Source organism: Tenrec ecaudatus, chromosome 10 (assembly GCF_050624435.1).
Source record: "Tenrec ecaudatus isolate mTenEca1 chromosome 10, mTenEca1.hap1, whole genome shotgun sequence".
Classification (NCBI taxonomy): domain Eukaryota; kingdom Metazoa; phylum Chordata; class Mammalia; order Afrosoricida; family Tenrecidae; genus Tenrec; species Tenrec ecaudatus.
The window spans coordinates 36,409,495-36,430,895 of record NC_134539.1 but is presented as its reverse complement, the minus strand read 5'-3'; the positions used below and the strand labels follow the sequence as shown (position 1 = coordinate 36,430,895).

At 52.7% G+C, this 21,401-nt stretch overlaps 1 protein-coding gene across 1 annotated transcript in view; it reads left to right on the top strand.

Moving 5' to 3' along the window:
* Positions 1–21,401, top strand: part of GABBR2 (gamma-aminobutyric acid type B receptor subunit 2) — a 408,186-nt gene that overhangs the window by 310,926 nt on the left and 75,859 nt on the right. The window contains exons 9-11 of the mRNA XM_075558989.1: positions 10,237–10,317; positions 17,264–17,414; positions 21,261–21,393. Coding sequence (XP_075415104.1) covers positions 10,237–10,317; positions 17,264–17,414; positions 21,261–21,393 — 365 coding nt within the window. The remainder of the gene's footprint in view (positions 1–10,236; positions 10,318–17,263; positions 17,415–21,260; positions 21,394–21,401) is intronic.

Here is a 21,401-nt window from a genome sequence, read left to right as displayed (position 1 = left end):
GGGAGCAAGATGAGGCTATGCACTCCCATAAAGATGGACGGACTATGAGCGGCTTGCTCTGAGCGGTGATGGGGTGGGGTGATCTTTACAGGAAGGAGCTCAGGGGAGAAAGATGTGCAGTGTATGCTCACGTGGGAGCCAATTGCGCGTGGGCACAGATCGCCGGGGTTTCGTCCTGCAGAACCACACGCTAGATGCCAGCTGCCAACCTTTGAATGTAGCCGTGCACCTCTTCAAAAACAGAGCAGAGAAAAACAGAAGTCACTGCCATCAAGTTGATTCTGACTCGGAGCGGCCTTAGAGGACAGAGCAGAACTGCCCTCCAGGATGTCCACGTGGTATGGCTTCAAGGAAGGAGACCACCCGCTGAGTGCAGCTGAGCACTTCTTTTCTTTCTGGAGCTGAGCATTTTAACCACTGCCCCACCAGGATGCTAAGTTTCCTCATCCCATTGACCTTGACCTCCAAGTAGAAGTCTCACGTTTCTTTCTGTTCACACACTTTCTCTCCTAGTCTGCTTCTCCCCGGCTCTGGCCCCCTTTTCTCATTTAAGGGGACAGTCTTGTGGCAAAGCTGGCTCACAGCCAGTCACATAGCCGGCCCCAGACAGAGTCGGCTCCCCTCCCAGGGTCTGCTCCCGGGAAGACACCCAGGCTGTGTCATGTGCCCACTGAAGGGATCAGGGCCCATGCTGCCTTCCCTCCAAGGGCCTTGTGAGATGCTTTTTCAGCTCCCCATTTGCACATTTTTTCTGTGCCTTCTAAATCCTTTTATCTCCAGAAGAAAAATCAGTTTGTAGAAGGCTCCGGTCACTTCTTTGCAAAACTGAAATGCCGCCTAGTGGTAAACGGGAGCCAGCCTTGGGGAGAAGGCTAACGGGGGAAGAGAAGCCAGGAAGCCAAGGCCCTTCAGCACTCTTTGCATCCAGAGGCGTGGGGTCAGTGCACCCAGTGCCTGGCTCAGTGTAGACCCTCCGTGAGAGTTCAATGAATTCATTTGTATGCAAAAGACTTGCTCTAAATCGTACCAGTAGTTGGACCCTGGGCAAGTCACTTCATCTCCCCAGCCTCCGTTTCCTCCACCAGGAAGTGAGTGGGCGGCACGGACAGCCTGGCTCCTCTCTCCCGGGCAGCTATCCTGGGAGCATGTGGTTGTGTTCTGTCGGCCCTTGGAAGCTGGAACTGCGTCACTGTGTTCTGCCTGGCTTGTGACTGACGCTTGGGAAATGCCCGCTGAGTGGATTAGTGGGCTGACATCCCTAGCCTGACAGGGAAGGCTTATGGGTATTTAAGGACATGTTAGTTTCTTTACGGTTTTCCGTGACTCCATTCAAGGCAGAATGTCTGGACAAAGCAGTCAGCCTTGACAACAGAAATGTGACCTGAAGTGAATTCATAGTCATGGCCGCCATTCTAGACGAGAAAAACCTTCGTCTTTTTACTGGGTTAGGGGGTTAGACACACGGAGTGTACCAGCGCTGGCACCTCAGTCCCATTGGGGTGACCATTTAGTGTTCAGGCAGAGAATGATCAAAGCCCTGGGAATGGTCTCTGCATTGGCTCAATTGTAGGGGCCCCCAAGAAGTGGTCGTGGTTATGACTTGGGCTGCTAGCCACAAGGTCAGTGGTTCGAGTCCACCAGCTGCTCTATGGGAAAAAGACGAGGTTTTCTTCTCCCTTAAAGAGTTACAGTCTCAGAAACCCACAGGGGCAGTTCTACCCTGTCCTGGAGGGTCGTGATAAGTGAGAATGGACGTGATGGCAGTGAGTTTGGGTTTGAAGAGCCCCCAAAACCTTTCCCCCCATCAGGAAGGTGTGGCAGACACCATGATTAGCCCACCTAGCTGCCCCAAGCAGCTTCTATTCCAAAGCAAGCCAAATAGCAGGTTGCTAACAGCAACTGCAGCTGTCTACTGGTGCTGGGAGCAGGCCAGGTGTCCCAGAGGTAGCACCCCCAGGAACAGACCACAGACAATGACAGATGAGAGGCAGCGGGTGTCCCCCTCAGGTGGGACAACTCTCAAGGATGGTCTACTGTCTTTCAGAGGTCCCCAGTGGGAGTGAGCCCCAACCGCCCACAAAAAAACTTGCTCAGCCATGCACCTTGTCCTGACGTCCATTCCTTCCCTGCCCCGCCTTCTCAAAATCCCCTGGGTCTGCCTTCCAAGTACGTGGTGGGCATTCTTCCCCTGCCTCTAGGGAGCCCAAAGAGCTGGGTAAGGCAGGAACTGGCATCTCAGTGGACACACCCCCACTTGGACCCTTTTCAACTCCTGAGATCAATGCTCCTGCCCCAGGCCTCGCTGAGACTGAGACCCATGCAGGTGAAGATGGATACTTCCGTTCTCCCCTCGGAGGGGGGAAAGCATCCCTGCTACCGCCGGAGTTCTAAACATGGCTCCCAGTCTGCAGGCGGGAAGGAAATTGCGTGAAGCCATGATTAGAGGCTTATTTACACTGTTCCTGTCCGTTGTGAAATTTCAGCATCTGCCGCTCAGCTTGCTCGCCGGCCCTGCCTTCATCAGGCCTGCTTGTGAAGGCGATGGGCGTGCATCTCACGCTGCAGCAGCGGCAGCGGCGACTGCGTAGGCGCTGCATAAAGGACAACGCAGACTTGGGGAGTTTTTGGTTTCAGCACCTGATTTGAAGGCAGGGGGTCGTCCGTCACTCCCATGGCCTAATTGTCATTCAGCCCATACCTAGTGAGACGCAGGCTTGTCCTCCCCATTTGCAGACATTAATTACCAGTTGGTCTTCGGGGTAACAGATAGGCTTCTATTCCGCTTGCCTTTGCTGAGCATCTGCCAGGAGCTTTACCGTGCTCCCTGGGGGGACGGCGAGCTGAATAAGACACAGCTCCTGCCCCCAGAGGGGCTTCATCTCCCTGGCCCAGTGCCAAGACCTAGAAAAGAAGGAAGATGATTTCCCAGAACCTACCAGAAAACTTTCGGGTCCAGCCTGACCCGAATGTGAGCACCTGGGGTAGGGTATGGTTTAGTACCCTTCTTCTGGGGAGAGACAGGTGGTGAGTCCCTTCAGCAAGCCAGCCAGAAAAGTGCATGATTGAGGCTGCAAACCCCACTCCCTGGGCTGCGGCCTGCCCTGACAGTGGGGTGGACCCCCGGGAAGAGCTGCTCCCTGACCTTGTTACCGCCCAGATCCAGGGCTTGCATTGGGTGCCATCAAACCACAGACTCTCACTGTTGAAGGAAGCCTGAATCTCCTTTGCAATATTACCTTTTCTTGAATACCTCCAGGAATGGGGAGCTCATCTCCCCTCCTATGGAAAAGAGGTGGGCTTTGAAGCAGATAGGCCCGATGATTGTTCACTGAATAATGCCGCCTGATCTCACTGAGCCTTCGCCTCATTGTGTATTTTATAACAGTCATGATAGTGAAGGGGAGGGAGGCGTCAGCGGCATGAGGCCCAGTGACTGGACAGGAAAGGACCAAGAAGCTGCCTTCTCCTGGCCACCTCCCTCCAGAATTCCATGAGGAAAGTGCAGCCTTGTTCCTTGGGACGCATTTCCTGCTCCCCCAACCTTTCCCCTCCTACCTGCTCCATCAGCTCTGAGCAAGACTTGATGTCCGGACTCCTGTCCTTCCCCATCAGAGCCCTGCTGACACAGTCAGGCGGGGGAGCATCGGACTGCATCCCCAACTGCAAAGTCAGTGGACCAAACCCACCAGCAGCTCCCTGGGAGAAAGATGAAGCTGTCTGCTCTCGTCAAGATTTGCATGCAGCCTCCGAAACCTCACGTAGGGCTGCTTCTGAGTTGGAACCCCACAGAGGCTTTGTGGGAGGGGCCTTCCAATCCCTCTGCCTCTCCTTCAGCAGCTGTTTGGCCTGAGACATTAGAGCAGCGGTCTCCACCTTCCTACAGCCACGGCAGCTCCTTTCCTACACTTCTGCATGCGGTGGGAACCCCCAACCATAAAATCATCTTCGTTGCTACTTCATCATTGCCATTTTGCTACTGTGATAAATCATCACATAAATATCTGATAGGCAGGATGCATTTTCATGCTTACAAATTGAACATCATTAAAGCAGAGTGATTCATCGCAAAAACAATATGTCATTATATAATGTGAACTATTTATTTCTAATGACAAATAAATGACATTTTGTCTTGAAGCATGGTGTAGCATGGGTAACAGTCTTAATAGAACAGTAACTACGTTACTACATTTTGTGACAGTATGCGTGAAAAGACAGCGTCAGTGTGGAGGTTGAGATAGCTTCTTTCTCACCAGATCAGCACGTCTGCATGTGGGCAGACCCACCTGGAGATGGATAGAGGGACGGTGTCTCAGTTCCTAAGACCATGTGTTTCCTGATGGTCTTAGGTGACCCCTGTGAATGAGTCGTTCGACCCCATAGGGGTCGCGACCCACAGGTTGAGAACCACTGCATTCGAGGCTGCAGGTGTCGAGTTGGTAGAGAGGTTTGCTCCCTATTCTCCTGCCTCAGGGCATGTGGCTCAGGACAGAAGCGCTCTGTGATGAAAGCTGGTTCCTTTCCCGGTCTCGTGGGGGCTCCCGGACCACACAAACCCAGACCCACTGCCCTGGAGTTGCGTCTAACGCATAGGGTAGCACTCGTCCTATGGCTACTGCAAATGGCCGCAGCGCCTCCACAAAGAGCGACAAGCGGAATCAACCTGCCGCCCTTCAGGTAGCGGCCAAACGTCCGACCCAGGCGTCACCGGGGTCCTGCCAGGCCTCACAGGCTGTGACTATGTCCAGACTGCTTTTCTTTCTTTCTTTATTATTTTTTTTGTAGCCTGATTTCCACCAATGGGATCTACATTCTTTGCGTCTCATCCAAGTCAACAACTTGAAATAAAAAGTGTGCCTTTTAAAGAGAGCACTTCTCTGATCGCCACAAGAGGGGACGGATAGGATTCTGCCGGAAAGAGGGCTCTTTGTTTCAGAATATTTTTAGCCTCAGAGAAGCAGAAAGCGTTGGTGCTGAAGGGCCCTCAGTCGACCCCCGGGGTGCTTGACCCCGACTTTACATCAGAGCCACCGTGGGATCTCTTGAAACCACCGCTGCCCAAAGATCCTAAAATAACGGGGACCCAGATCTTTCAAATGCTAGGCTGGGCCTGAGCGCCACTGGAACCCCCGCAGTGCAGTCTGCAGGGAGAGAAACTGAGTCCCAGAGAAAGGGCTTGATTCGTCCTGGGTCATACAGTGATGGGTCTGTGGACCAGGGAGACGGGGAGCAGTGGACCCCACTGCACCTCTCTCCCTCAGCTCAGAATGATGGAGTCTTCCCAGTCCGCCTGCAGATCCACTGGTCTATGCCCTTGCCTGCAAGGCCAAGTTCGTATCTAAATAAGTGGTTGGTGTTACTTGCACAACGGAGTTAACAAAGATCCCCAGAAATAGAAGGTGTAGCTCCCTGTGATAGTCACCTGTAACAGTTACGGGGTGGGCTGCTAGCCACAAGGTCCCAAGCTCGAAACCACCAACAGCTCCATGGGAGGAAGACACGGGGTTACAGTTTCAGAACCCCCAGGGACAGTTCTGCCCTGTCCCATAGAGCCACTCTGAGTCTGCGTCAACTCAGGAGCGGTGAGTGTGGGTTTTGGTTTGGTGATAGCCATGACCCAGCTGGGCCCAGGGAAATGGAAGACTATAGGGGGCGTGTTCCTTCCACCTGAAGGTGCTGGAGAGGATCTCAGGGAAGAGGGTGGGGACCGCTCTGTGCTGCTGAGACTTCAGAAGGCAGACCTCAGGCTCCACTAAGGAGCTAGCTGTCCAGCCAGCGGAAATCAGAAGGCCTGGCTCCAACACAGACAGTGTTGTACCCGGTGCCTTGGACCCTGCAGGGTGTGAGAAAGGGAAGGGCAGTCCTCAGGGGAGGCTTCCTGGAAGAGAGACCCTTTGAGCCAGACATCCCAGGTGGATAGGGTTTAGGTGAGTTGATTTGATAGGGGGACCTTCCAACTGCAGGACCCCCTGGGGGAATGAAAACATACACCTGCCCAAAGCCTGTGCACCGATGCTCAAAGCAGCCTTACCTGTAAGAGCATCCAACCCAATGCGCATCAACTGGCGAGCAATACACAAAAACAATGGTATGTCCATACAGCCATCGGGGAAGGAGGTGCTACCACATGGGTGCTGCCACCTGTAATAGCTTCCCAAACTATGCACAAAGGACCACATATGATAGGATTCTGTTTCCTCGACATATCCTGAATTGGCAGAGACATGCAGAGACCGAAGGCAGGTGAGTGGCTGCCTAGGACTGAGCAGAGAGGATGCGGGTGGAGAGTACCTGCTAATCGACACAGGGCTTCTTTGGGGGCAGAAATGCTCTAAACGGAGTCTGTGGAGATGGCCTCATTGCTGTGTCTATTCATTATACCCTTGAACTGGGGTCTATTGCATGGTGTGGTCATTTTATCTCAGTAAAGCAGGTTAGAGGGGGGAAAGCTATGGGCAAGAGCAGACTGAGCCCCGGCCCACCCAGGCCCAGCACCCAGTGCTGGAAGCACAGGTGACACAGAGAACCTGGGGTGGGGGGAGGTGCACCTGGCTGCAGCTGAGAGACTTGGGTTCCCCACACTGGGAGAGTCAGCCGAGAGGAGCCGAGTGAGGGGGTTCTGGTGCAGCAATGTCTCCAACTATACAGTGGACCTGCTTAGCAGGCAGGGAAGAGCATGGAGGTTACCCGGTAGACATGGGTTTGCAGACATCCTCGCCAGCCAAGAGGTCCGGGGAAGATTGTATAGCCTTTCTCTGCAGGAAGGAGGGCTGTCTGTGCGCAGGAATGATTTTACCTACCTGGGGGCCAGACGACTAAGCCCTTGGTTGATAACCAAAAGGTGTGTGGTGTGAATCTATCTAGTGGTTACAAACTGAGGTGACCTGCCCGCCCCCCAGCCATGGAATTTCCAAGTGCCTCGCGTGTGTGCGTGTGAGTGCCGGACAATGCAGAAGGAAGGGCGAAGGAGAGCTGATGCGTAGGACTGACCATGTGGATTCAGAATGCTGGAAGCCCTGCGGACTGCTGGAAGAACAAGCAAGTCCATCTTGGGGGCGTACAGCCAGAATGCTCCTCGTACATGAGGATGGCGAGACTTCCTCTCCTGTAATCTTCACATGCCCTCAGGACAGAAACAGTCCCTGGAGGAGGACAGCATATTGGTCAAGTCGGAGGGTCTTCCAAACCGAGGAGGACCCCCAAAGAGAGTGCCTGACACAGAGGGCTAAGAGAGGACAGTTGTGAGGACGGTCCAGGACCAGGCGGCATTGAGTTCCGCGGTCCATGAGTGACAACCAACTCGATGATGCCTAACCACGGCAGCCAGCAACATGAACTAGACCGTGGCCTTCCAGAAGAGGGAGAAAATCCGCATTGGAAGGTGTGCAGCCAGAACGGTCCTTCGAAGGTCTTCATTGCGTGGACGGTGGAGAGACACCTGTTTGGGGAAGTAGAAGGTCAGTGGAAATAGAGGGCAACCGGCATTGTATCTGCAACAGGGGCCTCCACAATGATCAGGATGTCGCAGGACCAGGCAGCGCTTTGTTCTGCCATGCAGCAGGTCAATATCCTTGGCTCCGGACAGCAATAGCGACTCTGCGGAAGAGAAGACTTAATGTTCTTCTCCCTGGAAAAATTTCAGCCGAGGTAACCCGTGGGGAGAGTTCTCCTCTGTCACACAGGGTCACTATGGGTCAGAATCGACAGCAACCTAACCACAGGCAGGGCTAGGATGAGGCCGTCCTCACTGACCTACACATTCTCCAAGGTCGGCCACTGTGGTTGGTCTTTCTTTCTCTGGGTCTTGAGCCCCCCCATGTAGAGACCCTGGCGCAGAATAATGGCCGGTGAATGTTTGCTGAATGACAGAAATGAGTGAACGAGGGCATCTGCCCTGAGCAGCCCATTCGGGATCCTGGCTGTCCAGGGCCCTGCGGTCAAGGACAGGTAAAAAGTCTTATTTCCAGCTGGGGGGATTCCCCATCGACCTTGGCTGAGCCGGGTCTGTGGCAGGCTCTCAATAAGGGAGGCTGAAGTCCAGCAGGCCTGTTCAGCACAGGTGGTCACTGTGCTCCGAATTCAGAGCGAGGGGCTGCAAGTTCATTGCCGCCCAGGGTATGGCTCAGAGCCGTCCAATGTGCGGTTCTTTCTCGGCACCGAATGGGGCCAGTGACGCCCAGGTCCAAGGGTCCCCTGAAATAGGAGATGGGTGGCATGTGACGGGTGTGTGGTGGGGTTTCCAGCACCCTGGTGGGGAAAGGAAGCAGCGTGTGATCCCGGGGTGGGGGCGGGGGGTGTGCCACGGGTCTCCTGTGGCTGGGGCACTGTGGGGAGCCAGCCAGGCACTTCCCACCTCCTGATGGCTTCTCACTTTCTGCCTGCATATTTCATGCGCTGCCTCCCCACACCAAATAAATAAATCAGGGCTTCCTCCTCAGAGCAGCGGGAGCTGACTGAGGCCTCTGCAGGACCACGGCCTTCAAAAGGCCAGTGTGAGGATGGAGGGAGCCCCAGCCACCGCTGCTGCCACCACCACGGGCTAATGTGACATTTAGGGGCCCGGCATTCCTGGCAGGTAGCAGCTGCCCACACAGGGTGATGCTCCCCAAATGGCGGGCAAGTCCCGGTGTGGAGCAGGAAAGGACTCTCACTGCCCCTGTTCTCCACCCACCTCAAAGGGATGCAGGCAGGTGGGCTCCAGGGCCCTCTCCTGAGTGTTTATAAGGGGCCAACAGCCCACCTGCACTCCTGCAGATACATTCACCTGGCCCCGGCATCCCGGAGGTGTTCTGACCAAGTGCACACGATTGCCAGATCACTGCATGGCCTCTGACGTCTCACTGGGCGGAAGCCTGCTGCATTGTGGGTCCCCTGTGTCTGGGGGTAGGTGGACACACCTCTGTGCAGTTGCTACATTCAGGAAGCCCAGGTGGCCCACGGTGTGGGCAGTGGGGCCAGGACCATCCCTTCTCCAGGTCCCATCACTGAGCAGATCCTGGCGAGGGTGTGCTGGTCTGTCCTTGACCCCGCACTCTATCAGAGAGACAGTCTGGGACTTGGCCCAGAGAAGGCCCACATGGAAGGGAAGTAGAGTAAGTCAGGCTCAGGATCATAGTTTCTGAGGCTCTAAGGTCAATTGACATGTAAAAAGAAAAAGACAATGTTCTGCACCTGACCTCATTGAGGAGCGACCTGGGACTTCAAAGCTTGTGAGCGGCCATCTGAGGTGCAACCAATGGTCTCTTCTGGTCTGGAGCAATTGAAGACACAAGGGAGCAGTCAGTCAAAGGACCAATGGGTCCCGTGAGCCCCAGCCTCCATGAGCCTGAGACCAGAAACAAGATGGTGCCCCACTGCCACTACTACCTGCTCTGAAAGGGCTCATAGTAGGAGGTCCTGGGTGACGTAGAAGAAAAATGTGGGACAAACTCGAAATCATTAAAAAAAAAAAAAAAAAGCCATACCTACTGGCCTGGTAATGATGTTGAGACCCAGACATTCTTCAAGGCTGGATCAGCACTCGCCCCCACAGCCCCACTTTCAGCCCAAGACCGGCCCATGCGGTGAATAGTCACACCAGGGAAGCAACACTCATTAGAACCACCAGCCACGCCAGCCCAGAGGGCAGCATTTGCCCAGGGATAAGGTGCAGATGGCAGCGGGGAGGGGTAGGGAGAAGGCCTGCGGGGGTGATGAGCCCGGGAAGTGGAGCGAGGGCCTGCTGCCTCATGGGGATTGCCATTCACTGTCACAGAACAGATGTGTATGCATCGTTGAATGCAAAACCAATTTGTTCTGTAAACTTTCACCCAATAAAAAAGGGGGTGGTGAGGGTGGTGAGGTAGAGAGGTTCCAAACTGGTACCAGAAAAAGAGTCTGCCTTTACCTTCAAGTCTCGGGGCTTGTCCTGGGGCAGGAGGAAGCAAAAAGGCCTGTGTGGTCCCAGAGGGCTGGCTGGGAGAAGCGGGAAGGACAGGGAGAGGAGAGCCCAGCTGGAGGACCAGGTAGAGCACCTGGTTCTGGGTGCTCCTCGTGCCCAGGGGCTACAGCGAGGAAGAATGAGAGACCAGGCGGTGGGAGAGTGTGCTCGAACCCCACGTGGGGCTGCAGGTCCTGTGGTTCTGACGGGAGAGTATTAGGGAAAGCAGAAGTCTGCAAGCAGGTAGCCAAGGCCTGCAACGGGAATGAGACTCAGGCCAGGCCCACCACTCACCTCCCTGTCTCTTGCCCCCACAGACAGCAGGGAAGTGAAGGTGGGAGAGTACAACGCTGTGGCCGACTCGCTGGAAATCATCAATGACACCATCAGGTTCCAAGGTAAGGTGCGTGGGAGCCGGATTTCCTGAAAGGAATCATGGGTTTGCAAAGTGAAGGGGAGACTCAAACACAAGATGAACAAAAGACAGAGAGCCTAGCTGGGTGGAAGAACATAAATTTTAGAATAAATCATTTGAAGATCCTGACCTGGGTAGCTCAGTTGTAGAGCATCAGATTTTAATCTGAGGGTACAGGGTTCGTGTCCCCGTTCAGACACCAAATATACTTTCCTATCTACGGTACGTGATTTTTGACCAGAGCACTAAGCTCACTCCAGGGGGAAAGGAGAAGCTCTTCAATGAATGGTGCTGGGAAAACTGGATTTCCACATGCAGAAGAAATGAAGCTGGATCCAGGCCTCACACCACACATACGAGCAAATTTTAAATGGAGTGAGGACCTAAGTGTGCAAGCTACAGCCCTAGAATTCATAGAAGCATGCGCACAGGCAATGTTCTCAGGCTATTTTTCAACAATGGATTAGTTAATACCATAACGCAAGCACAAGGAGCAGAGGAGTCACGGAAACACGAATGAAGGCTGAGCATGAGAGTGGGACAAGAGGAAAGTGAATGGAAATAGAGGAAAGAACTAAGAGGCAGAGGGCATTTATAGAGCTCTAAATACAGGCATGTACATATGTAAATATATTTATATATGAGAATGGGGAAATAGATCTATGTGCATATATTTATAGGTTTAGTATTAAGGTAGCAGATGGACATTGGACCTCCACTCAAGTACTCCCTCAATGCAAGAACACTTTGTTCTGTTAAACTGGCATTCTATGATGCTCACCTTCCTGACACAATCACTGAAGACAAAGCAGGTGAATAAGCAAAGGTGGTGAAGAAAGCTGATGGTGCCCGGCTATCAGAAGAGATAGTGTCTGGGGTCTTAAAGGCTTGAAGGTAAACAAGCAGCCATCTAGCTCAGAAGCAACAAAGCCCACATGGAAGAAGCACACCAGCCTGTGTGATCATGAGGTGTCAAAGGGATCTGGTATCAAACATCATCAGAACAAAAATTCTTATCATAGTGAATGACGGGGGTGGGGAATGGAGACCCAAAACGCATCTGTAGGCAACTGGACATCCCTTTACAGAAGGGTCAGTGGGAGGAGAGGAGCCAGTCAGAGTGCAGTATAGCAACAATGAAACATACAACTCTCTTCCCCCCACACTATCATGATCGCAATTCTACCTTACAAAATCTGGCTAGATCAGAGCATGTACACTGATACAGATAAGGACTGGAAACACAGGGAATCCAGGACAGATTAAACCCCTCAAGAACAATAATGAGAGTAGTGATACCAGGAGGGTAAGGGGAAAGTGGGATAGAAAGGGGGAACCAATCACAATGATCTACATATAACCCCCTCCCTGGGGGGTGGACAAGAGAAAAGTGGGTGAAGGGAGACAGTGTAAGACACTAAAAAATAATAATTTGTAAATTATCAAGGGTTTGTGAAGAAGGAAGGATGGGGGAGGAAGGGAGTAATGAGGAGCTGATACCAAGGGCTCAACTAGAAAGCAAATGTTTTGAGAATGATGATGGCAACAAATGTACAACTGTGCTTGACATAATGGGTGGATGGATGGATGGATTGTGATAAGAATTGGATGAGCCCCCGATAAAGTATTTTTTAAAGCACAAAGAGCAAAAGACAAAATAAATAAATGAGAACTTATCAAAATTAAAAACTTTAATTCATTGAAAGACTACCCAAAAGCTGAAAAGACAGGTACTGACTAGGGGAATAGCTTGGAAAAGCAGACATCGACAAGAATCTCATAACAAAATCATGTATAAAACTTCCAAAGCTCAACAGCAAAAAGACAAATCACCTGCTCGTTCAATGAGCAAAGGGCTTGAATAGACATCATGGGCCATCAAACCCATGAGAAGATGCTCAGTGTCATTAGCCATCGGAGAGATGCAATCAAGCCCACAGTGACACATCATGCCACTCGACTGGGGTGGCTGCGTTAAGAACTAGAGACAAACACCAACAGAAAATAATAGATGTTAGGGAGAATGTGGGGAGACTGGGATCCATATCCACTCACGGCTGGTGAGAATGTAATGTGATACCACCTTGGGGAAAATAGTATGGCCATTTCTCGCGCCCCCCCCAAAAAAAACAACCCTAAAAGCAGAATCACTGACACCCAGTGTTCCAGTCCCAGAAGACTCGAAAGCAGAGACTCAGAGATATGTTCACGCCAGTGTTCACTGTTGTGTCGTAGATGTATTTACAGTAACTGTCGAGGGTGACCTCCTGGGACTTGGTTCCTGCGTTTAGAGGAATAAAGTCATGGTTACATGGGACGCCCAGTGATTGGACCTAGTGATGTCTCTAGTACTTCCATCTCCTCCCTCATCGCGTAGTGCTTGGAGTCTGAAAAGCTTGTGAGAACCAGCCAGTCAAGGTACAGTGACTGGTGTCTCCTCGCCGGTAGCCACAGAGGGAAGGACGTTGGGAGCGGAGAGGTAGGGAATGTGTGCCTGCCTGTGGGCCTCCTGTGTCGGGAGACCGAAGAACTCGATGGTGCCTGGCTACGATTAGGGAGCATATGGGTCAAAATGTTCATAGACGAATCCTCATGGACTCTGGGCTTTCTGGAGTAGTCGTTCTCAACCTTCCTGGTGCCGCAACTCTTTAGTACAGTCTCTCGTGTTATGGTGACCCCCCCAACCGTAAAATTATTTTCGTTGCTGCTTCATCACTGTACTTTTGCTACTGTGATGAATCGGGAGACCCCTGTGAAAGGGTCATTCAACTCCCCCAAGGGGTTGTGACCCACCAGTTGAGAAGCCCTGTTCTAGAGCCATAGTAGATGGATTAACTTCTGACGTGATTGCCCCAAGAGAATCCGCAAACCTGAAACCAAAAATATCCCCTGTGGTCATCTTAACACCAACCAGTAGTTAGCTTAACTGGTTGAACAGATCACCCCGAAAGCTGATCCTCTTTGAAGAACTGTCTCTATGAGAGCCCAGGTGGTGGAGTGGGTTATGCCATTGGGTTGCTAACCACTAAGGTCAGCAGTTCAAAACCACTAGCCGCTCTATGGGGGACAGCTGAGTTACAGTCTCAGAAACCCACTTGGGCAGTCTGCCTTGTCTGGTAGGGTGACTGTGAGTGGGAATCCACTCGATGACAGTGTTTTATGTGGGGTCAAATTAACCACAGCAACTTGGAAAGTTATTCAGGGACCGTAGGGCGAGCTACATTTATGTTAATGAGGGAGGTGCAGCTCAGCAAAGGAGGATGAGAACAGGTGCCCAACTCGGGGACATACACGGTCATTGTCCCTAAATGGTACAGTAGAAACGGTTGAATTCCTGTAGGTTTCACTGCGTACGTCAGGTTCCCTAGTTCGATGTAAAACCCTGCCATCCGGTCTCAGGCTATGATGGGTCTGCATAACTGGAAAGCAGCTGGCTTCTGCATCCCAGAGGGGGCAGAGTCAGGCCGCCTCCGGAGCGAGGCTGAGCCCAGCCCTCCACTCACCCCTGCCCAGGCTCAGCCCTCAGGCTTCTCTGGAACCCCCACACCAGCCACATTCAACTCTTCTACACACCATTCAGTCCCCTCAAATCCCTCTCTCCTCAGCAGCCGAAGCACCCAGGCCACCAGGCCATGGTGACGATGTCCCCTCTGCTCACAATGAGGTGGGGACCCTCCCCCACCTCTCAGGACCACCCCAGCCCGCCCCAGGTCTTTGAACATGTAGAGATCCCCCTGTGACTCCTTATCCTTCCACCCAGCCTGGTGCCCAGCCAGCGCCCCTCCACGTCTTCTCCCAGGCATAGCTCCTACCCCTCTCCATCCACAGCGTTCCCACTGGGGGCTCAGGCCTCCCTCTGCCTGGCGTTCTCACGCCCTGACAGGCAGGTCTGAGTTCAAAGCCGACCAGCTCTCCCGATTACCGCCTGTAAAACCTTGAGCTGTGAAAGGTGCTTGCAGTACAAACCTTGGCACCCTCTGTACATGGAAAACGACATGTGTTAGTCCGGGTAGACTAGAGAAACAAATCCAGGGAAACTTGTGTGTATAAGAAAGAGCTTTCTATACAAGAGCCATTGAATATTGAGAAAACGTTCCCACCCAGTCCAGATCAAATCCATAAGTCCGATATTAACCCATATGTCTGATACCAATCTATAAATTCCTCTTCCGATTCATGAGATACATGAAATGCCCGCCGAATGCAGGAGGATCACAGGCCAGTGGGTGGGAAGTCTTGTGGATCCAGGGCAGTGGGAGCATCTCGGTGCTGTCAGGGGTCTCCACGTGGCTCCTCCAGCTCCAGGGCTCTGACATAGCCCCACGTGTCTTCTCAGCTGGAACGTCTCCCAGGAGTGAGCCTGAGCCCTACCTCCAGCGAGCTCTTTATCTCCTTAGCGCCTCCAAATGAGGTCATCAAACTACAACCTGATTGACAGGCTAACCTCCACCCCTTCACTCTTAATCCTCTCAAATTAGATACCTTCCACAGGCTATATAGCCCCCACTTTTCCAAAGTTCGATTTCTGACACCTCAGTGTTTGTTATTTAATAAGATGTGACAGGTTTGAGTCAAGAAGCTCTCTCTCAAAAAAAAAAGTTTCCCATATAAATTACTGGTCACTGAATCTTTGCTTGACACCATTCCACTGATAAACGTTCCTACAGGAACCACTACTTCCAGAGGGTGAGGAAAACCTGTAATCTTATCTCACTGTGAAGCTTAGACCACTGTGAAGCGGCCAGTAACCAGAATGCTTCTTTTTTTTCTTTCTCAGAAGTATGCCAAGCATGCTTTCTTACCTGGAACATAGACGACCCCTTCTTTTCTTTTCTTTTCTTTTTAAAAATCATTTTATTAGGGGCTCATACAACTCCTGTCACAATCCATACATACATCAGTGTGCAAAGCACATCTGTGCATTCGTTGTCCTCATCAGTCTCAAAGCATTTGCTCTCCACTTAAGTCCCTGGCATCAGGTCCTCATTTTTCCCCTCCCTCCCCGCTCACCCCTCCCTCATGAGCCCTTGTTCATTTATAAATTATTATTTTGTCATATCTTGCTCTGTCCCATGTCTCCCTTCACCCACTTTTCTGCTGTCCGTCCCCCAGGGAGGAGGTCACATGTAGATCCTTGTAATCGCTTCCCCCTTTCCATCCTACCCTCCCTCTGCCCTGCTTCTCACTGCTTTTGAAATAGCTCTTAACCCACTTAGTAGGTGGGTTCTTTGAGGACAGGGCCTGCGTCTTGATCCTTGTATCACTGAACGCCCAGCCCCGAGCCCAACTAGCAAGAGGAGATGACGTGAAAACCACGTGGAGCTTCCCCAGACAGATGAATGAGTAAGAACAAGTTAGCTCATGCTCACCTCGCTTTCAGGGTCTCCTACCCCTGTCAAAGAAGGCACATTTGAAAAGAGACTTGGATGATGTAGGAAGGAGTGTGGGCTTGGGATGGAGGCAGATGCCAGCCAGGCCTAGAGGCAGAACCTTCCATGTGGTGTGACGGTTCCCTGCAGATCAGTAAGAAGCATAAGTAAGCCTTTGCTTACTGTAAGTATTGGGCATTCCAGCATTGGCACTACCTGTTAAACATGCCTGCAGGTCACTAGCTGTTTTTGAACCTGGCAACTTCCCTAGGCTTCTTAGATGATTCTAACTCTCCCTGACTTCTCCCCCTGCCCCCCTCCCTTTAATGTCCCTGGACACATTTGAACTAGCTAGAAGGGTTTTTAAATATAGATGTTCTAGAGAACTCTTGTTTCCCTGCTGCCATGTCTGTCCACCATTTCTTTGTCTCCTGGGAGGGGAGAGAAACCTGAGTCTGGTGCCCAGGAGGGCCCACTGCCGTGGCATAGCCTGGCGGTCCTGGAGCCACAGTTTGGCTCCTTCGCTGGGGCTGTTTCCACAAGGCAGCACTAGAGGGGAACGTTTCCAGGAGTCTCCAGTTCGCCAGCAGAAAGCTGGCCTGGAACTTGAGCAAGGAATGAGGGGATTAGGAAGCAGCAGCAGGAGTCCCTGCACCGCTCCCCCAGCATCCTGGACCAGTGAAACTAAAACAGAACAGCGGCTTACAGCACAGAAAAAAGAGCCTGGTCAGGGGCCCTGGGCCTCCCCAGGTGTGGGTGCCCCTGACCACAGGCAAGGGTGTCTCTGCACCCCACGTTTCAGTCCAGCCTTGGTGTCACAGAACGCCTCCCCTCCTAGAGTCAGAGTCCTATGACAAGGAAAACCAGAACTCCATGGTCAGAGCATGGAGACGTCACTGACGGGCCTGGGATCCACTCTGTGGATGGGTGGTGGTTTCCATGCATAGGAGTGGTTCTTAAGGGCCAGAACTAGGCTCCTCACACCCAGGGGTGCTTTGCCCAGCACCCAGCCGAGAGCCTCCGAAACCACTGTAACATCGGGAGATGAACGGCGATGGGATTTCAACAGTGTTGTCCAGTGGAATCAGATCCTAGTGTTGCTTGTTGTGGCTGGGTGCTGCCCAGTCCCTTCCGAATGAAACACTGCCTTGTCCTACATCACCCCCACCATCACGCGGGTGTCTGAATCCCCTGTTACAACCATGTGTCCATTTCTCCATCTTCTCTTCTGTTGACCCTCCACCAAGCACGATGTCTTTCTCCAGGGACAGGTCCCTCCTAATGATCTCTTCAAAGGACAGCCTTGCTTCCAAGGAGCCTTTGGCTGTTCCACTGACAACTACGTGCATCCCATACCCCTCCCTGAGTCTGTTTAGAAAAAGAAAGACATCCTGGCTAAAGCTTCCCGCTGGCAAGCAGCCCGCCACCCAACCCAGTCATGCCAAAAAGCAGCCTTGCACAGGGGCCTGGCGACTGTCAGGAGCCCCCAGGCAGAGATGTTCTCGGCCAACCTCCCCGCCCTGCACAGAGATAAACCAGTGTCTTTCCTTGGCTGTCTAGGGTCCGAGCCGCCGAAAGACAAGACCATCATCCTGGAGCAGCTTCGCAAGATCTCCCTGCCTCTCTACAGCATCCTCTCTGCCCTCACCATCCTTGGCATGATCATGGCCAGCGCGTTCCTCTTCTTCAACATCAAGAATCGGAATCAGAAGTAAGCTGCGCACGCCCCCTCCATGACAGAGGGTGGGAGCCTCGCCTGGTGGCCCATTCTCCAGGGGCCCAGAACAATTCTTAGGACCAGTGTGTTGTCAGTCCCTGGGATGGTATTGCATGTCACGCACACACACACACACACACACACACACACAGGCCAGGCTGCAGGCTGCCCAGGGGTTACTGTGGTTGCTGACTGCCGTTGACCCAACCTCATACACTCCACGCACAAGGGAATGAAATGCCGCTCAGCCCGGTGTCATCCCCATGATGAGTGGTAGATCCATGACCCATGCAGATCCATGATCTGTGCAGATCCATGGGGTCTTCAGTGGATGATTTTCAAAAGTTGATCACCAGACCCGTCTTCCGAGTCTCTGCTAGTCTGAACACCCCACTGAAATCTGTTCAGCATCTTAGCGGCACGCAAGCCTCCTCCCGGCCGGGAGGTGGGTTGACACCACCCTCCTCCCGGCCGGCAGGCGGTGACTGCCCATGAGGTGGGTTGACCAGGAAGTAAACCCTGTCTCAAGAACGGGGGATGGGGGTGGGGGCGATGGGGAGACGTGAGGATTCTACCACGGACTGATCAGTGCCTCACTGTACCATTCCAGAGGGTAGTATTGACTTTGTAGCGCCTGTGGGCAGCCTGTTACAGAGCTCTCTGGAGCAACAGCGCACAGGGGTGTGAATGGAATGGAAGTTCCTACGTTTAGGGTGTGTGAGGTTGAATTGAACCGAATGGTGTAAGCTTCTAACGTGTTTGTGCATTCTGTGGTGCTCCCAGAAGAGAAAGCAAGAAGAAAGAATTCACCAAATGTCTTTGTCTCCTCCCCACACGCCAGTATCTTTGGGAAGCACTACCGGCGAGGGGCGGGCTGGTTTGGTACCTTTGGTGCCAGGATCCAGCACGTTAGTGAGCAGAAGCCCCTCCCTCTCATCATCTCCCTGAAGCCCTGCTCACCCTGTGTCCCAGCTGAGAGGGATGGAGGGGCATGGTCCCAGGCCACCCTGTTGGTTTCTGTCCAGGCGCCTCTCTCCCGACACCCTGTGAATCACAGTGGCCCAATCTGCAGCTCAGGGGAGGACAGCAGAGAAGCTCCAAGTGCTGGCTCCGAGTTATTTTGGTCAGCGTGGGCAGAGCAGGCCACCCTCCCAGGCAGTGGTGTTTACCACGCACAGCTAGCTTCCTCGGTTTCCATAGCAAATCTCAGAACCCAGCTCCCCGCCTTGTGGGAGGGGCCGAGCAGGGGCTCAGAGAGTGGGCGCAGCCTCAGCACCACCCATGCAATGCCGCAGCCCTGCTTCGGTACCCAGAAGCCACCCTGATGGGCCCGTGGGCTGCATGGAGCAAGACTGACGGCCCCTCCCCCACCCTCTCTGTTTGCAAAGCCTTGGCAACTCTAGCTATCTTATTTACCTATTTGGGGTAGCAATTTCTTAGATCGTATCTGTCTCAGGGAGAACAACAAAACAAGGTATTTTATCCCCCTGTTTACTTTCGTGATTACAAATGACACACAAGAAAAGCTGAAGCAACTTACGTCTGTCCCGTACGAGCGTCAGCAGGTAAAGTTTGTACCATAAGCACCTGGCACATAGTCAGCTCCCAACACCAGCCTCCCTTCCTACCAGCCTCAACAGCTCCCACGGGATAGTGCTGCCTGATTTCAGAACTATGGGTCTGACCCCCGGGCTCTCCCCTCTTGGCCTCCTGCCAGAAAAATGTCCTTCCTCCAGACTTGCAGGCTGGCATCCAGGTCAAGGTGGTGACTGGCCTGGTTGTTTACAGCTCTGCAAAGGTAGAGGAAATAAATGTCTTGTGGTTCCAAATCCTCCCTCATCTGTATCTTCCTAAATATTCCCCAGCCATGAGGATCCATTCCCTCCAGGAAGCCTGTCCCCATCCTCTGGCCTCTCCCAAACCAGCCTCCCACCTCTGGAAGGAGTGGCATTAGAAGGTCCTGCATAGAGGGGAGGAAAATGTGGAACAGAGGCAACATCGGAAAAGAACCCAGGCTGGCAGGGGGGTAGAAACTGGAGGAACCCCAAGATTCTGGCCCTCCATCCCCCTTCGGATCTAAAACTGAACCCAGCCCCGCAGCTCCGTTTTCAGCCAAACAATCGCCAGGTCCTTCCAGAGAGCAAGAGCGCTAGGGAGAGACACGCCCTTTAGAATCATCAACGCTCCAGATCCAAAGGGCCCCACGTACCAAGGACAAAGTTCAGGTGGGCTTGGAAAGGAGGAGGAACGGAAACAGGAAGCACCAGGCAGAAGTGGGATAAGTGAGGGCGCATTGGGGGGATTGTAGTGAATGCGGTCAGACCAAATGTGTCTGCACAGTCGGTTGTAAAACTGGTGATCTGCCCTGGAGACCTTCATCCATAGCCTAAGACAAAGCGTTTCTGTTTTCCCAAAGGAAAGACATCGCCTTACAGGACCTGGTTTACAAACAGGTCTCCAGGGTCCAATCTCACCTCAGCGCCACCAGCACTCTAGGCAGAGAGCCCAGTACACCCAATTCTCAGGTGTACTGAAGAACCTGAGTCTCAGGAGATTAAGTGACTTGTCCCAAGGTGCATTGGGATCCCTCTGCTGCTTGGATGAGGCCTTGTTTCTTTTACTGTAGACGGATTACTGGAATCACAGGTGCAAGGGACATGATTCAAGGAGCAATTGACCATGATGACCGTATCCAAAAGGCCACCTGCATCCTGGGATCCCTGGGAGTCTAAGAAGCTGTGAGCTGGGGGGTCCTGGAGATACCAGAAGGCAGTGTGGGAGGAGCCTGCAGAGTCTGAGACTGTATAGAATGCTCCGGCCTTAGTCTGGTGAAGGCAAGGGTAGGGATGGGTGAGGACTCATGTGTCCACCTGCACCATTCGTGCTGAGCAAGGCCTCTGCCCACACTGTGTGACACAGGACAGTGGAAGTGACTCTTTTAGGTAAAGCAGGTAGAGCAGTCCCCAGAACCCCTGACAATCCTAAATTCTCCCGTGTGTAGACCTGGTCCACTCAGGGCTGGATAGTGGGGCCTAGCAACCTCCCTTCCCACAGTATAAACTTCCTGAACTTAAATGGAAGGAGGCCCAGTGACCTAGTGCTTACTCACTGGGCTGCTAACTGCAAGGTCAGCAGTTTGGAACCACCAGCCGCTCTGTAGGAGAAAGACGAGGCTTTCTATCCCCACAAAGAGTTAACGGCCTCAGAAACCCACAGGGGACAGCTCTATCCCTGTTCTACCCCACAGGGGCCGCTACAAGTCAGGATCAACTCCTAGAATGCTCCTAGAAACAGCTGTTGACTTAAAGTAGTGGTTCTCAACCTACAGGTCGCGACCCCTTTGGGGGTCAAATGACCCTTTCCCAGGAGTCACCTGATTCATAACAGTATCAAAATGATAGTGATGAAGTAGCCATTAAAATAATGTTATGGTGGGGGGGTCACCACCACATGAACTGTATGAAGGGTCGCGGCATCAGGAAGGTTGAGGACCACTGACTTAAAGTTGTTGTATAAACTGAGACCTGATGGCTGGATAAGCTGATGCGACAAAGACGATCTCAGAGACGTGTTGGGGGAACTTGACGGGGGAGATGGGAAAAATCAACAGCTAGAAATATGTGGCTGTCTAGGTTATTCACTGAAGGGGCAGTGAGTTCCTGGAAGTTGGCACGCCTCTAAAGAGGAAGCCAGGGTTGGCTTTCTCCCTCTGCCCTGCGGCCTGGACAACCATACGCAACTGGTGCCCAAGAGCAGCAACAAGAGGCATGCAGAACGCACGCACTCAGGGAATCGTGCCATGAGCAGTCTGTTAACCGGAGTCTCTCTTCCTTTGGTCAGGCTGATCAAGATGTCTAGTCCATATATGAACAACCTCATTATCCTGGGCGGGATGCTGTCCTACGCCTCCATCTTCCTCTTCGGCCTGGACGGATCCTTTGTCTCCGAAAAGACCTTTGAAACACTTTGCACTGTGAGTAA